We start from the raw sequence: 16,567 nt of genomic DNA, 5'->3' as shown, positions 1-16,567 counted from the left end.
TTGTTTCAGAAGCAGCTTGTTCTGGCTTGTTTTGCAACTTTGTTTCGAGAAACAAAGTGATATTCAGAAGATTTTCCTATGTCCTTGAAGCATTAATTATCTTTTGTGGTGGGAGAGCTAGAAGACCTAGCTTTGTCTCAGAGTTATGCAGGAGAAGAGCATTCACACCCCATGCTCGTTTCCTGTTTCTAGATGGTCAGTAACGTCTTCTTGAAAAGCCTGAACTTTGGGCAGAGATTCATCTAGGATTTTCAAAGCTTCGCCTTTCACCCCACTCTTCTCTCCACAGATTGGCGAAAGACAGCAAGTATTAGTAACTGAAGAATCTTTTGATTCCAAATATTACGTTGCACATAATCGGTTCTACGAACAGGTAAGAGACACTTCCTGTTGCTGAATCTCAACCAGACAAGAAAGTATTCTGGAAGGAAATTGATTTCAACAAAAAGGCCTTGAAGAGGGTGGGTTGTGTGGGGGGTGGTCTTACTGCTGGGGTGTTTAAACTCAAGCCAACTAGACACCTTGGGTCTTCCCCAAGAAGACCAGCCTATAATTTGGTTTGGGCTTGGGTTTGGGGACCACACCGGTGATACTCAAGGCTTACTCCTGACACTGTACTCACTCCTGGCAGGGCTCCTCTCTCTCTCTCTCTCTCTCTCTCTCTCTCTCTCTCTCTCTCTCTCTCTCTCTCTCTCTGCTTGGAAGTAGGGAGGGGCAAACTGTTTGGATTTTCAGGTTTTGGGTATTTTATAATGTTTTTGCTTTACTCTGTTTTGGTTTTGTTTGTTGCTGTAGTTTTAAACATTCACCTACCTCCATTAAAAAATGCTAGGGCCCAAGGAAAAACAATGGGTTCACTGGACTCAGCTTGCAGGAACAGCTGGAGATCCACATGAGGCTTTTGCCCCTGAGACTTTTCTCTCATGGGGGACCCAGAGGGTTCTCCACTTTCCGACCCTCTTCCCCGACCCATCTACCCCCTCACTCTGGGCTACTGGAAAAGTGATTGAGTAGCCGGAAGGGACTCAGTGCCTCCAGGGACTGTGGCCCTGGGCAAAGAGGAAATGGTTCTGGCTGTCCCGTGTGTGGTGTGTGTGTGTGTGTGTGTGTGTGTGTGTGTGTGTGTGTGTGTGTGTGTGTGTGTGTGTGTCCTGCCCATCACCACCCCCATGACCCCAGGACTCTGTTGGGGGAAGGGACTTCCCTCTCTTGGTCTTAGAAGTCCTTTTGCATCAAGTGGTTTGCTGACATGTTTCTTTCTCATCAAATGAGATGCAAACACAAGGCATTGTAGGCCACACTGGACACCGGGGCAGGAAGCCAGCTGGCCAGCCTGTTAGAAATCGGGGTGGGGGTGTGGGTGCAGGAGCCAAGGAGGGCCCTCTGCATTGTTGCTGTGGGGGCGCTCAGGAAATCTGCAGTGGGGAGCTGCCTGAGGCTCAGACAAGACCCACCTTCCTGAGACTGCGGTGGAGGTGGAGAAGGGTGTACTCCTGCCTCCCACCTCTTTCTCTCGAACTTTCCTTGACTCCCAAGAGCCGTTTTCTCACCCGGGCCAGCCAGCTATATTGTGCTCTCCGATTCCCTCTCCTCTCCCTGGGCCATCTGGGTTTTCACCGCAGCAGGGAACTCTTTCCCCCCCTGGTTTTTAAAGACAGCGGGCATGCCTCATTAGCTGTTTCCTCCCATTTAAAGCAGTCAGGGTTTTTCCAGTGATTAAAACCGTAGGGGGAAAACGGAAAAAAAAAAAAAAAGCACTGAGCCCTTGGTTCAGATCAAGGCAGCAGATGAAGGAGATGGATTCCCCTCCCCCCCGCCAGAATAGCACCAAATCTCCCAGGAATCATTTCCTCTGGAGAGTTTCTTGTTTTATCAAAACCAATGGTGAGCGCTTATCACAGCCCAGACATGCGTGTTCTCTAACTCTGCCGCCTGGGCCATGTGTGATTCACCACCCAGCTAACCCCTTTCCTCTGCTTTGATGAAGCCCAGTGTTCAGAGGTGGTAAGAAGTCAAACTCAGACTAAAGCTGACTGTGTATCTCTTGGCTGCCCTCTGCCTTTTATTTCATTTCATTTTATTTTTTGTCTTTTTAACTATACATGACAAAAGATTTCATAGGAATTATTTCAAAGGAGATGAATTCCAGAAAAGAAGATTGTATCCAGATATCCAAGTATTGCTGGATTAGAATTAGATTATTTCTTTCTTTTTTTTTTTTTTTTTAATTTTTGGGTCACACCCGGCGATGCACAGGAGTTACTCCTGGCTCATGCACTCAGGAATTACTCCTGGCGGTGCTCAGGGGAGCATATGGGATGCTGGGAATTGAACCCAGTTTGGCCACGTGCAACTGCTGTGCTATTGCTCCAGCTTCGATTGTTTATTTCTGAGCCCTAAATTGACAAGTCGCTACAGCTCCAGAATAGAAGTTTAAGAGAAGACATAATGCATACAAACTCCCTCCAAGTCCCGAAGATGGGGGGGATGGAGACATTTGCTCCAGCTAAACAAGTCCTTTCATTGAATCTCTAGTGGAAAGAGACTCCCGATTTCCTGCAAAGTAGCCAGAATGCCCTTTAGAGTAGCCCATCTGCCTGGCGTTTAAACGAAATAACGCCTGCTTCCTATCACCCAGCAGAAGAAATGAATGCAGCGTTAATGAACAACGTCACTTAACACTTGACCAGGCTTTGGGATACTGAAAAGTTCACTTTTACCATCTGCTTCGCCTTCCCCCAAAACAGAGTCAGGTGCACGCACGAGCACGTGCACACGTCCACACCACGCGCACGTTTATCCGTAAACACACCGGGAATTGTTTGAAGTGTCTGTGCAAACTGTGCCCCCCCTGACAGCTCCCTGGGAAAGTCTGGGAAGGCTGAGGCTTTTATCACCTTTGTCTTCGCTTCCTTCTTTGCAGGGGACAGCCAGTAGCTGAGTAGTAGGGAGTTGGGGAATTTCTCAGCCTGCCTTAGAACAGCTGGTGTCTGCAAGGAAGAGGGCAGATCCTTACCCACCAGCTATCCCCGAGAGATTCTGCCCCTTCCCGGGGAACCCCAGCTCCCTGGGAGACAGCGCCCACTTTGACTCAGACCGAAGGGCAGAAAAGCAGCGTTAGGGCACAACCAAGGAAAATCTGAAGTGTGTAGACTCCAGTTCAGGGTACTGCATCAGTACTGGCCCATATGTGTGACACCTGGGGACTTCTTCCTAGTCCCTGTGACCACCTTATGGTGCCGTCATGTGGGAGAGAGCAGAGCCCTCCCTGGGGTTGTCTTTGCAGTTGTCTTTAGAAATAGAAATAATTTATCAGGGGGAAGAAAAAAAACCTCTAAGCTCTCTGACCTTTTTGCTAAAGGTTTTGGTACCCAAGAACCCTCCATTCATGGGAAAAATGGTGGAAGTGGACATTTATGAATCGGGAAAACATTATATGAAAGGACGGCCCGTATCAGACGCCAAGGTATACGCACCATCCATCAGCAAACCGTTAGCCAAAGGGGAGGTCTCCGGCTTACCTGAGGTGAGTAAAGGCCACTTCCTTCCCGCCGTGACTGGTGGGCCAATGGGAATTGTGTTCTGGGGGACCCCTCTCCTCCACCCCTCCTTCCCAACATGCCTAAAGCATTAATCCCTCCTGACATTGAAATTTTGAATTCAAAATGTGTGGGTGTTGGGGGTGTGGGCAGGGTGTCATTTGTTCATTTTTGTTTGTTTATTTTTTTTGCTGATGCGCTTTTGGGTCTCTGTCTGGAAAGGAAATAAACTGTTTATGCAGGGGGCAAAAGTCACCTTTCAGGTGGAAGAGCTAACACTGAAGATGATCTGACCCAGTCTGTTTCTCTGCATCCATCAATCCTGCGAGGAAGGGGCCGGGGAAAGGAATATCCCCTTGCTTTATGAAGCTGTTTATAATATAGTAAAATCCTACAGTTGAGTGGGCACTAAGCCGTGTCAATCTGCGTGGTTACGGGGCCTTTCTCCGGGGTGTTAGCGGAATATCTGCCGTCGGTGGTGTGGAGTGAAAATTAAACATTTCCCCCCCTCTCTCTCTAAAAAAAAAAAAAAAGAAGTAACCTGACCCCTATTTTATACCTTGGTAAATATGGCTGTTTGCCAAGCCCTCTCTTACATTTCATTGAGCTACAGTTGTAAAAGCTGATGGAGTGTGAAATGAAAATGTGTATCACATTTCTAAGCATCATTTGATGTCCTTTCTCCAACACAATTGTTAAGCATTCGAAAAATAAAATATAGCAAGTGACAACATATGTGGAGGGGGGCGGGGGATGGGAAATCAGGTAAGTGATAAGGGATCCAGCCACGGAATTCCAAGGTGCTTTAGTAGAGGTAGGATCTTGTCCCTTGACGGAAGTTTGCAAGGGCATTTTAATTAAACTTTGGGAATCGTGGCCACAAGGGAGCTGTTATCTGCATTCTCGCCTACCGTGGCAAGGGACCCCTCTCTCCCAAGTAGAGCACCTCTCGTGGGTGTGACAACTGCATGGGACAAGTTTCTCTGCTGGATCAGTTGCCTAATAACGGAAGGACACCGTCGCGCCGTTGTCCAGCCCTGCCAAATGTGTCATCCTGCCCCACCAGGACGGAAGTCCCCAGCCTGATAAGCAGAACGACTCACGTGGGCTGTCGTTGCCAAACAGAGATCATCCTTGGACACTGCATGGACAGGCAAGAGAGGAATGATGGAAATGGCGTTGAAAGGATTTTGCTAGAGATCTGGTTGGGCCAGCTAATGTTTCCAGGGACAAGGAAGGAAGTCGACATTTCTTTTTTCTTTTCTTTTTTTTTTTTTTTTTTTTTTTTTTGCTTTTTGTGTCACACCCGGTGATACACAGGGTTTCCTCCTAGATCTGCACGCAGGAATTACTCCTGGTGGTGCTCTGGGGACCATATGGGATGCTGGGTATCAAACCCAGGTCAGCCACATGCAAGGCAAACACCCTACCCACTGTATTATACCTCCAGCCCCAGAAGTTGGCATTTCTTTTCCTCTGCAGTATGATGGGCAAGGGCGATTTTCAGTGACCTGGGTGAAAAAGATTTCAGAGCCAGTGGCCGTGCGTGGTAGTGAAACATGATCATTCATAGCACATGAGTAAGGGAAGACTTGACTTTTATATTAGCTCCTGAATGATTGCATTTTTGTCTAAAAGGACACAAAAAAGTGTGTGTGTGTGTGTGTGTGTGTGTGTGTGTGTGTGTCGGGGGGGGGGGCCTGTGGGGGAGAGCATACAGGAAACCATTTCCATCAGAATTTTCTTCTAAATTCCCTGGGCTTTCCATCAGTTTTTCTAGAGTGATAAGCTCTTCCCAAATACCTTACAAAGGAATCAAACAAAATTGGGTGAGAAACTCTCCTTCCATGGAGCAGAAAGGGACCTCGGTGGGCCACACACAGGCTGTGCATGCAGGAACCCCAGGCTCAGTCTCCTGTGCACCTCTGGGTATAACTCATGAATACAGAGCCAGGAGTAGCCCCCAGGGGCACTTCTGGGTCTGATCAGGGGTCACCCCGGGCAATGCTCAGGGAGCCATTCACGGTGATGGGGTCTCGCAGTTTGCCAAAGCAGACACATGCCAGGCAAGTACCTTGCCTTCTGTGTTCTCCCTCTGGCCCAAGAACGTTATGAGGACTTAAATATGTAGCCCTATGCCACCGTGCCCTCACTTGATGACAGCTTTTCATGAAACTGGAGAGAGGCTGACAGACTCTGGTCGGGACCAGAACACGGGCAGGAGCGCTGAGCTCTGGAGTATCAGGGTCAGCCTCTGTGGTTATGAACCCGTGGCATCTGCTCTGGCACCTGGCTTCCTTGAACCTCATTTGTCGCCAAGTTTCTGTCGTCGAAGTACGTCATTTGCAAGAATCGGATTGAATGCACCCCCTGCAATAGGACTCTTATTCTCCAAAATGATTAGGTACTCAGCCTTCGTGATTTTCACCCCATAATCGGTAGATGATTGCGAACCACGATGGAGAAGGGAAACAATACTTCAGGAGCCCTCTCAGAAGTTATATTCTAACGGAAACAGCCTATAGAGACAACTTTACGATTATTACTGTTCATTGTTGTTGTTGTTGTTGTTGGCTTAAAGGAATGAAGGGAAAGAGGGGGACAATAGGACAAAAGTAAGACAAAAAAATAAGACAAAAGTAGTCTGATAATTTTTAGGAAGGATGGAGGCCATAATGCCGTTTCTCATTTAATTAGGAACATTTCTGCATGAGTATCACTTAGGGGTAATTTACGCCGGGCAAAGGTCACATAATCCTTATCCAATGGAAGCCATCATAGAGTTTAAAAGGAAAGTAGAACTCAAAGGAAAGCAAGATGGTGGATTTTTCTCTGGGTCATGATGTTTTCTCAGGCCGTATCCCAAGCCCTCAGCAACAGCGTAATCGGGAAGCTTACTGAGAGTGTCAAATTCTCAGGCTCTCACTCAACCTGAATGAGAAACTCTGGGATTAGGGCCCAGTCAATTGTTTTTTAAAAGTCAAGCTCTCCGTTCTGATGCAGGTGGCCACAGGAAGAGCACTTTTCTTAAAAAAAAAAAAATGATTCTTGGTTCTGGAGGAGTTTTTTCGGGTTGGTAAAAGCGTGTGAGTATTTTAACATTGCAGTGCCAGACATCCATGATGCTTACATTAGAAAGTGGAGTTGAACAATGTTTCCTCTGATGGGGTCCAGGATCTCTCACTGATGTGTCAATAATTCCTCGGAAGCGGTTATGAAAATGATGGGATAAAAAAAGATGTGTGTGTGTTTTGTGTGTGTGTGTGAGAAAGAGAGAGAGACAGAGACAGAGACAGAGAGAGACCACAGGAACAAAAGTTTGAGTTTTTGATATTAAGTTTTGATTTTAAGTTTAAAGATATTTAAGATATCTAATATTAAAAGATATTTAAAGATATTAAGAGCATATTTCTACCACGTCCTCATGTGAAGCCTACGTTTGCTCATGAAACCTTAATTTGTGGTAACATCCTATTTTATGTGATCATTGTATTATTTTTATTTTACTTCCTTCTGGACCTGCTTGTGCTCAGGACTTACTCCTGGCTCAGTGCTCAGGGATCCCGCCTGACTTTGCTCAGGGAGCCATTTGTGGTTCTGCAGATTGGACTGGGGCTGGCCACATGCAAGGCAAGTGCCTTAACCCTGCACTCTCCCTCCAGTCCTGCAATGATCTTCTCATACAGTTAAAGTTTCCTTGGGAAACTGCTCTGCTTTAGCATGCATTTGAGAAAGATCTCCACGGAAGCAGGACCAGGAACAGGGACCAAAGCCATGACAGTTTTCTAAGAAAAAACATGGGACCCATCAGCGGGCATGGGGTTCAGTTTTGCTTGAACTGAGTTCATGGAAATGTTCTATTTCACAATTTGTAACCACTGGGGGCTGGAGCGCTGGCATAATGCGGTAGAGCATTGGCCTCACACGCCGCCGGCCTGGGTACAATCCTGAGCATCCCTTAGGGTCCCCCAAGCACTTCCAGTAGTAATTTCTGAGAATCAGAACCAGGAGTAACCTTGGAGTATCTCTGGGTGTGACTCAAAAGAAAAACAAAATTACAAGCACATAAAAAATAGTAGAGAAAATCAGTCCCAAACCCCCTCCCCCCAAGTGTGACTCAAAGACAAAACAGACAACAACAAAGCAGAGACAATAGTAGAAGATTCCAGAATTCGAGCTCCTGGTCTCCCAAGCCCTGTCAGCTTATGTCATCCGTCTGCCTACTCAGTCCAGCGTCCAACAGTTTTTGAAGGGCTAGGTACCAGGCTTCTTCTTGGCTCTCTACTCAGGAATCACTCTTGGCAGGCTCAAGGGACCATATGGGATGCCAGGAATCAAACTGGGCCTGGCTGCATGCAAAACAAGTGTCCTACCCGCTGTACTATATCTCCAGCTGCAAAAGAAGAATCCCCTTGAAAACATCACCCAAGACTTAAAATAATTCACCTTGATTTTGGTCTACCAGAATCAACTCAGAGTTCTTGTTTTATAGCTTTTAGAACAAAGTTTGGATCAGATTGCAAAGAAGTCTCCTCACTGCAGTCAGCCGGGCTGTCATCGGGGTCCCTTTCGGCCTTGCCTCTCCCCTCTCTTCTTCTCTTGTCTCTGTTCCCTTCCCACCTTATTCATCAAGAAAACCCTGCGGTCTGTCCTGTGGTATTTCCCACAGCCTGGCATTTGCTAATTGCATCCTCTGCTCTGACTTCAGAGGTTGCTCTGTTCCTCGTGTGTTTTGTAAATCTGCAGTTAGATTTAGAAGCTTTAGCTGAGAGATGCAGGTTGGAGTTTGGGACAAAGGTTCCCTAATGAGGCCGTATATTTCCTCGTGAGGTGTGCTTGGTTCTCTGTGGTCTGAGGGCCTAAGGATGGTACCGGGATTCAGTGAATCATTAGGACTTGCAAAAACCAGGGCGTTCTAATTTCATCCTTCCTCCCTAGGGGATTAGCTTAAAGTACTCCTAGGCATAAATACTTTCTCTCACCAATTTTTTTATTTATCCTGAGGAACAGTCTTTATAAGAAAGTTGAGAAACATCAGTTTTCTTTTTTCTTTTTCCTTTTTTTTTTTCATTGAATCACAGTGAGACACAGTTACAAGGTTGTTCATGACCAGGTTTCAGTCACACAATGTTCCAACACCCATCCCTCCACCAGTGTACGTTTCCCACCACCCATGTCCCCATTTTCCCTTCCCACCCCCCAAAAACACCAGTTTTCAAAATGAGTTGATATCCTAGCATCCTCAAAAAGGAGCTACTGAGTTTGGTGTGTGTGTGTGTGTGTGTGTGTGTGTGTGTGTGTGTGTGTGTGTGTGTGTTTAAACTGTTTATTTAAACTGGAGTTTTATGTCATTGATGTGTTTTTAATTCCTTGCAGTTTACTTAATTAGAACTCAAACGGTTGCACTTGAGACCACGTTCTTTTATTTTTTCCCCCCATTTCATCAGATCAGATCACAGTCCTCCCGTTATTCATCAATTTGCTCGAGCGGTCCTAGTAACGTCTCCATCGTGAGACTTGTTGTTACTGTCTTTGACATATTAAATACATCACGGGTAGCTTGCCAGGCTTTGCTGTGCGGGCGAGATACTCTCGGTAGCTTGCCGGGCTCTCCCGAGAAGGTCAGAGGAATTGAACCCAGCTCGGCCGGGCCAGCTGCGCACAAGGCAAACGCCCTACCCCTGTGCTATTATCCAGGTATTTATTCATCCAGAAATTTATATAAATTTTTAGTGGAGATGAGGGAAGAATTGGATCACGCCCGGCCTAGTTCGAGGCAACTTCTATCAATTTTCTCCAAGGCATCACTTTTGACAGTGCTCAGGGGACCATGCGGTGCCGGGGATTGAACCCTGAGCTTCCACATGGAAAGCATATGCCCCGCCCCTTCGAGCTATCTCCTGATCCAGAAATGCTGTATCTTACACCTGTACCTACTTTGTTTCACACTGAGAATCCCAGGTCCCACTAATATACGTATTTGCTCACTTACTCTGGCCTGTAAAACTCACAGAATTATCTGGTATCAACCAGGAATGATGTTTGATCACTGAATATAATGTAAGTTGTGATGGTGGCTGATGGTTGGCCACTTTTGGTTTTTGTTTTGTTTTGTTCTTAGAGTATATCCAACTAGGGCTATAACAGGCAAATAATGGCTTTAAAGTGACCCAGAATACATCAGTTCATGTAGTTGTATAAATACAATTAAGTGCATTTGTTTCATTTGGGGAGGTGGTAGAGGTTTAAATATCTCACTTCAGGCTATTCCACTTCCTGTCCACAACTCCTTTTACCCATTTATTCAGCACTCGACACTCAGTGGTTTCCACCCTTTGGTGTTTATGAGGAATGCTGCCGTGAACATGGTTTTGCAAATATCTTCACTATATTTGGCATCACGAATCGCTTTGATTCCTTGTCTTCAGGTCTTTGAGTAGAAATATAGAATTGCAGCTGCTGGATCACACAGTAGCTCTAGTTTAAAATTTTCAAGGAAGCATTTTCTATAGACTCTGTATCCATCATGGCACATCCCCATCCACAGTACCCCAAACTTTGAGCTTCCCCACATCTTTGCACATGCTTGTTGGCTAGTGTGTGGTGGTGATGGCGGCTGTTAGCTCTTCGGTGGCCATGAGTTCCATCCCTTCCTCATACAGCCTCTGCCTTTTGAGTTTCAGGAATCTTTTTCTGTTTTGTTTTGGGACCACACCCAACTGTGCTCAGGATTTTCTCTTGGTCCTATGCTTAGGGATTATTCTAGAGGGCTTGGTTGTTGGTGCCAGGGACCAAACCTATGTTGGCCATGTGCAAGGCAAGTGCCCTCCCCGCTGTACTATCTCTCCAGCCCTTGAATTTCAGGAGTCGTATTTGGCAATTTCTGAATAGTAGCATGCTGACTTATGGCAGAGTCTTCCAGAAGTGGGTTCAAAAGCAAAAGCAAGAGGATAAGAAACTGGACAGTATTAAATCATTGTTTTGTTTTCTTTTTAAAAAATGGTATTAGGAACCTAAGTTGGTTAGGCAGATGAGGATTGAACCACTATTGCAGCTGGATTGGTAGAAGCTAACTCATTGTCCTCCTGATACTTTAGTTTGTTTGGTTTGGGGCTTTCACCCACCATGCTCAGGGGCTCTTTCTAGCTTTGCTCAGAAGTGACCCCACGGAGACATGTATCACACTTGTATCACTTGTCATCCTGTTGTTCATCGATTTGCTCGAGTGGGCACCAGCAACATCACCATTAGTCCCTGTCGTGTGCTAGCATAGCCCAATGACGTATTGGGAGCTCCTTCAGGGTTAGGGGAATAGGGGAATAAGACCCATTACTGTTACTATTTTTTGCATATCAAATACGTCACAGGTAGCTTGCCAGACTCTGCTGTGCGGGCAGGATACTCAGGACTCAGGCTCTGTTGTGCAGGCAGGATACTCTCGATAGGTTGCTGGGCTCTCCGAGAGGGAGAAACTGCATTGCTCTCTTCCGGGAGCTTTGTTTTATAATCTCTGGATCTTGGCCATTGATGAGATGGCATGGCGCCAGGAGCAGTTTGTGGGTGTGACTGCCAAGCTACTGGAAAATGAGGGATCTGGGTGGAGGAGGCCCAGTCCCGATCCGAGCAGGCCTGGAGATCTCAGCCACGGGTCCCCTATACCTGGGTTCCTCTGCCGGTTCCTTCATGTGGGAGGCTAATCTGAACATGTGGAGAGTGGCCTTGAGCATGGCTGTGGTTGGGTTCTGGAGGTTTTCGGCTGCCAGGGTTCTGCTTGGGGCGGGGATAGTGCCAGGGATTTGGACTGGTGTCAGCATGTGCAAAACAAGTGTCTTACTTCCTGTTCTCTCTCTCTCTGGCCTCAGTGCTCTTTCTCTCTCTCTTTCTCTCGCCTAGTTTGTCTTTTGAACCCAGCTATTTCTCAGATGAGTGTTTAAGAAGTCAGAGCTATTTTCGTGAACTTTTCTCACTTGCAGCCTTTATTTTTTTTTTGCCCCCCAAATTTTTATACAACCCTGTACTTGATCAGCATAAAAACTAGGTATATATATCAAACCTTTGCTGATAATTAATTGTCATGACATTTATTTTAAAACAACTTCTTTTGGGGCTTCAGGCCACATGCAGCTTATGATGAGGGCTTGCTTCTGTGTTCAGGTATGCAGGGCCGGGGATTGAACTGGAGGTCAGCTTTGCACAAAGCAAGCCCCTTATTTCTCTAGCCGTTTACGAAGGGTTTGATATTTGTCGAAGATGGGGTTTTCCTAGCAATCTGATGAATAAAAATGCCCACAGTTTAAGAATCTAAGTGGTTGCAGACAGAAGTAAAAGAACTGGAGGTTTAGTTCCAATGGTTCCATAACTTTGTACGTAGCCTTGGTGGCCGTGAGCATTGCTCGGAATGATCCCCACAATGAGCAGCGTCAAATTCAGACAGATAAGTGTTCTCTATAAAATGTTATAATACGAGACTGACACTCAAGGCCAGTAGAGACAAGGGCCGGGAAGATTGCTTCATGGGTAGAAGCCTGCCTCATGAACTGGGGGAAAGGGCCGCTGGGATAGAGAAAGGAATACTAAGTCAACGATGGTTGGAGGGATCGTTCGGGATGGGAGACGCATACTGAAAGTAGACTATGGAGCAAATATGATGGCCACTTAGTACCTGTATTGCAAACCATAACACCCAAAAGGAGAGAGAGAGTAAGAGGGAAATTGTCTGCCATAGAGGCAGGGGGAGGGGTGGGATGGGGTTAGGGATACTGGGGACATTGGTGATGGAAAATGTACACTGGTGGAGGGACGGGTGTTCGATCAGTGTATGACTCAAATTCAAACATGAGAACTTTGTAACTGAAGAAAAACAGAAGAGGATTCTCTCCCAGTAGTGTGTGTCTGTGTGTGTTGTGCGTGTGTCTGTGTTCTGTGTCTGTGTGTTCCAAAGCATTCTCATTATTGAATTTATTTCTAATAATGAGAATCCTCTTAAAGAAAGCAGTTAAGAATCCTCTTAAAGAAAGCAGTCTTTGTAAGAAGGACTCCAGGTACAACTCTACATTCCTGTGACCTTGCATCACAGTGTCTTCATTCATGAAAAACGGACCTGAGTGATTTGCAGAGAATTAACTTAGATCACGATTTCCTGGGTTTTTATTTTCATTCCCATAAAATTCTTTGATACTATTGGTTTTCACCGCTGAGTGGACTCTAACTTTTAGGTACCTGGATCCTTCTGGTCTCTGATGTTTGGGTTTAAATCCTCCGTTTACATTTATTTATCAGAAATATCGCTGTGGGCAAGTTACCCCAGCCCTCTCTCCCTCACTGTTTTCCTTTGAAAAGTGGAAATAATAGGGGCTGGAGCGATAGCTCAACGGGTAGGGTGCTTGCCTTGCATGCATCCAACCTGCGTTAGATCCCCAGCACCACAATTGGTTCCCTTAGCCTGGCCAGGGGTGACCCCTGAGCAAAGAGGCAGGAGTAAGACCTGAGCACAGTTGGGTCTGACCCAAAAACCAAAAAAGGGAAGAAATGGAAAGAAGAGAAGAGAAGTGGGATAGTAATAGTACTTTGACATGGAAATAGCTTAGCAGTCAGTACATGCTGGTGACTGCAGTCATTGTGACCTATGCTAAGGCGTTCTTTGACTCTGAGAACTGGGGGTAAAAAATTGTACAGTGTCTTCTCATTTCTAAAATTGTAACATCAGCCCCTGACTTTCCCCCAAATGGCAGAAGAAACCAGACCTCCTTTGAGGAGGTTCCCACATAACAAGAATGACACATTTAACAGAAAGGGACTCGGTTGCAGGCTTATAATTTTGGTGGTTCCTGCTAACAGATGTTCCCTCCTCCTGCTCTGGATGGCCCCCTTTCAAGGATAATATTTGAGAACGGAGAACTGCAGACTCGAGCCCTGGGTGTCTCACCGCCCCGGGGGCGAGCTGCCACCTGTTTCTCATCCACTGGGACTTTGATCCTAATAACGGATTCACTTGAGTGGTTAGATTGCTAAGCCCCCACACAGCCCACTGCCCCTGGGAAGGAAGCCGTCATTTTCCAGGGTGGCGTGTTTCGCCTCCGTACCAGACAAAGGACCAGAAGGAGACTCAGGTACCCTGAGTTTTATGTACAAACTAGACGTTATTTTCAGAGCTCTGACCCTTAGAAAAGCGCCGTTAAAATGCTTTCCTCTCCATCTAACACTCATTTCCAAAACCACTGAAGTGAAAGGGTCTATTAGTTCAGAGCCAGATTTGAAAGCACATGAAAACTGCATTCATGAGGTTAAGAAATGGCTTAATAATTAAGTTAAAACAGTTGAAAGTGGATCTAATTTCAAACAGATCAGCTAACCGTGTTAGAAGCAAATGAGGGTGTGTTCCTTCCTTTTTTCCCGTCTACCCCCCAAGATACTGGCTCTGATCCCAGGCAGTTTTTCTAGTTTCTTTCCTCCCCCCAACTCTTAACTTTATATCCAATTGAATTCTTCATTGCCCATATGTTCCATTAGTGTCACCAACAAAACCATAATACATTCAATAGTCGGTCCATTTCTTGATGTCCTCTTGCCAGTAATTTGTTACTTTTGTAAACCTGCAAGGATCAATTTGGTTTTCACTGTCTAGATACTTAGTTTTTATCCTGTGCAGCTGAGCTATATTGGATTGGAAATGCAGCTGATCTAGTATGGTATCACTTCAAAATGGATTTGGTGTGTTTTCCATACCTTTCATGTTCCAATTTGAGTTCCGTCCAAAATCTCATCCAAGTGAGCTTTCATTCCACTTGCATCACTAATTGTGCAATCACGGATGATAATTTTCCTCCTCTCGAGGCCTGTAGCCGGGGCCTGCTCCGGGGGGATTGCGTGCATCAAGGGCCTAATCGTGCCTTGATAATAATCGTGCTCATCTCATCAGCCCCTACGATGGTGCTTGCAAGGACGGCTTTTTACATCAATGTCCTCAATTGAATATTCTAACCTGAGCTGCTTGGGCCACCAGGACACAGGAAGTGTTCTTTCCACTATTTTGCTAGCTCACAGAAGAGCATCTAGTGTGTGGGGGGGGATCATATAATGTTACTTCCTGTTGTGTCTTTGCCCACTGTTGAAGGCTGAAGAAGCAGTGAGCTGGAGGCCGAAGCCTGGGTGGACTCGCCTGTGAGGGGAAAGGACTAAGGGCAGGAGCACAGAATGAGACCCCCTGAGCCTGAATTGTCCATGCGTGCCATATGCAGGGCGTGTCCAGTACTTATGATCATCCCGGGATCTGTGGAACATGCTGTTACCTAGGCAAGTGGACTCAGTGGTCAAAATAGAAGTACTGAAGGCAGCTGAGTAGAGGAAAGATTAGCTGGATCATTCTTCTGGGAACGCTCTTGTCCTTTTGTTGCCTATACAAGGAAGGACTTAAGTAAGGGAGAGCATCATCCATTGGTCCACCAGGGCACCGGGTAATAGTGTAATTGCTCTTGCGGTTCAAGCCATATGGATGACTTTGACCGAATTAAAAATGAAATCATCAAGAGCCAAAGGCAATCATCATTCTAAAAGCACCAAGTCAAAAAGGCTTTCCAAGGAAAACCAAACCCACACATATCAGTAACCTCTAGATGTACAAGGTCGTCTAAAAGCCTGCATCTCCTGTGCCTGTGGACAGGAGATTTCTGCAGGAGAACAATATCTGTTTTGATGATTGTAACCTGGTAGACACAACTGCTCTTTCTGGCTCTTGTTTCAGCTACATTACTTAGCCTCCAAATGCCTTTTCAATTTGGTCAGTTAGTCAGAAGTTATCAGTTTCAAGTATGACTCGGTCTAAGAAGGGCAGCTCTAGTTTATACCTGTTGTTCTGGAATAAATAATAGTTCCCCCTGGCCACACCCCAACTCCCCAAACTGTGTTCTGTGTTTGATGATGACTGTCCTTATCAACTCCTAAAATAAACTAGCACTGTGCCAGGCAGCCATTGGTTACAGATGCCACAGATACGAGAGGAAAGTCTAGCTGGGACGAGAAGATGCATGCTTTGCAAACAAAATCTGTAGTAAATCTAGAGCTTGATGGGGTGGCATTCGTTCCCAAGTGACTGTAAGACCCGAGACCTCTGCAGACTGGAGGTGTCCGATTGCACAGCTCATGGTTCCTTGCTGACAACAGAGAAAGAGTGAGTTGGAACTGGATTTAAAGAAACTGTCTTATGTTTATTTCCTCCGACTGAGCTGATGCCTTCAAACTCCGAGAGTTTCTTTAAAGAAATCTAAAGTCAGCTCTATGTGAAACAGTGTCTTCTTGTTTGTGCTCTGTCTTTTAACCTTTTACCCCTTGCTTTTAGACTTTATGGTGTTTTGCATTCTCACTTTTGTAATTTAAGAACTGTTCCCTCGCCTTCTGTTCTTACTGCCTTCTCAAAGGTTTCCAGTTTTCCCTTTCCCAGAAAAGGGTCCCATCTCCTGATGTTGATTTTTTGAAGGGTGGTTGGGAGGGATCGGTCTCATGGTTTTATGTACATACGATCAGCCATTCCAGAAAATGTTACTGAAAGTTCATCTCCTCTTGCAGTGTGCAGTTGGCCCTGTTCTGAACCATGCCCAGATTCTCACCCTCTTCTTTGCATCAGTTACCCACTGCCAGTTTACCTTCAAGCTGAAATGTTTGTATAAGCAACAGGCTCCGATGATCTCTGAGTCTCTCTGAGACAGAAATACGAGTGCAGTGTAGCTGACTGTTTCTCGCCCAAGATCTTGGCAGCTGGGAGCTCAATCTTATCCCAAAGGCTCAACCGGGGGAACATCTGCTTCTTTGTGCGCCCCTGAGGTGGTGACACATTCGTCTTCCTTCACAGATTGGTAAACTTCGCTGGCCATCAGTAGGTAGAGTTCTCACTCTCATGGGCAGCTGGCATGACCACCGGCGCCCCTGAGAACAAGCAAACTAGGCAAGTGAAAAAGGTGGAAACTACTAGCTTCCGTGATGAGTTTCAGAAGTACCCACCCATGTTTTTTGTGTGGATCCCCAATCAAGGATGC

General features: G+C 46.0%; 1 protein-coding gene across 1 annotated transcript in view; it reads left to right on the top strand.

The window, feature by feature from the left end:
* The window catches only part of CDKAL1 (CDK5 regulatory subunit associated protein 1 like 1), a 691,294-nt gene that overhangs the window by 660,096 nt on the left and 14,631 nt on the right, over positions 1–16,567 (top strand). Inside the window, exons 14-15 of the mRNA XM_056132368.1 lie at positions 290–373; positions 3,362–3,526. Of these exons, the coding sequence (XP_055988343.1) occupies positions 290–373; positions 3,362–3,526 (249 nt within the window). The remainder of the gene's footprint in view (positions 1–289; positions 374–3,361; positions 3,527–16,567) is intronic.

Source organism: Sorex fumeus, unplaced genomic scaffold, assembly GCF_029834395.1.
Source record: "Sorex fumeus unplaced genomic scaffold, SorFum_2.1 ptg000094l, whole genome shotgun sequence".
Taxonomy (NCBI): Eukaryota; Metazoa; Chordata; class Mammalia; order Eulipotyphla; family Soricidae; genus Sorex; species Sorex fumeus.
This window is presented reverse-complemented; position numbering and strand designations above follow the sequence as displayed.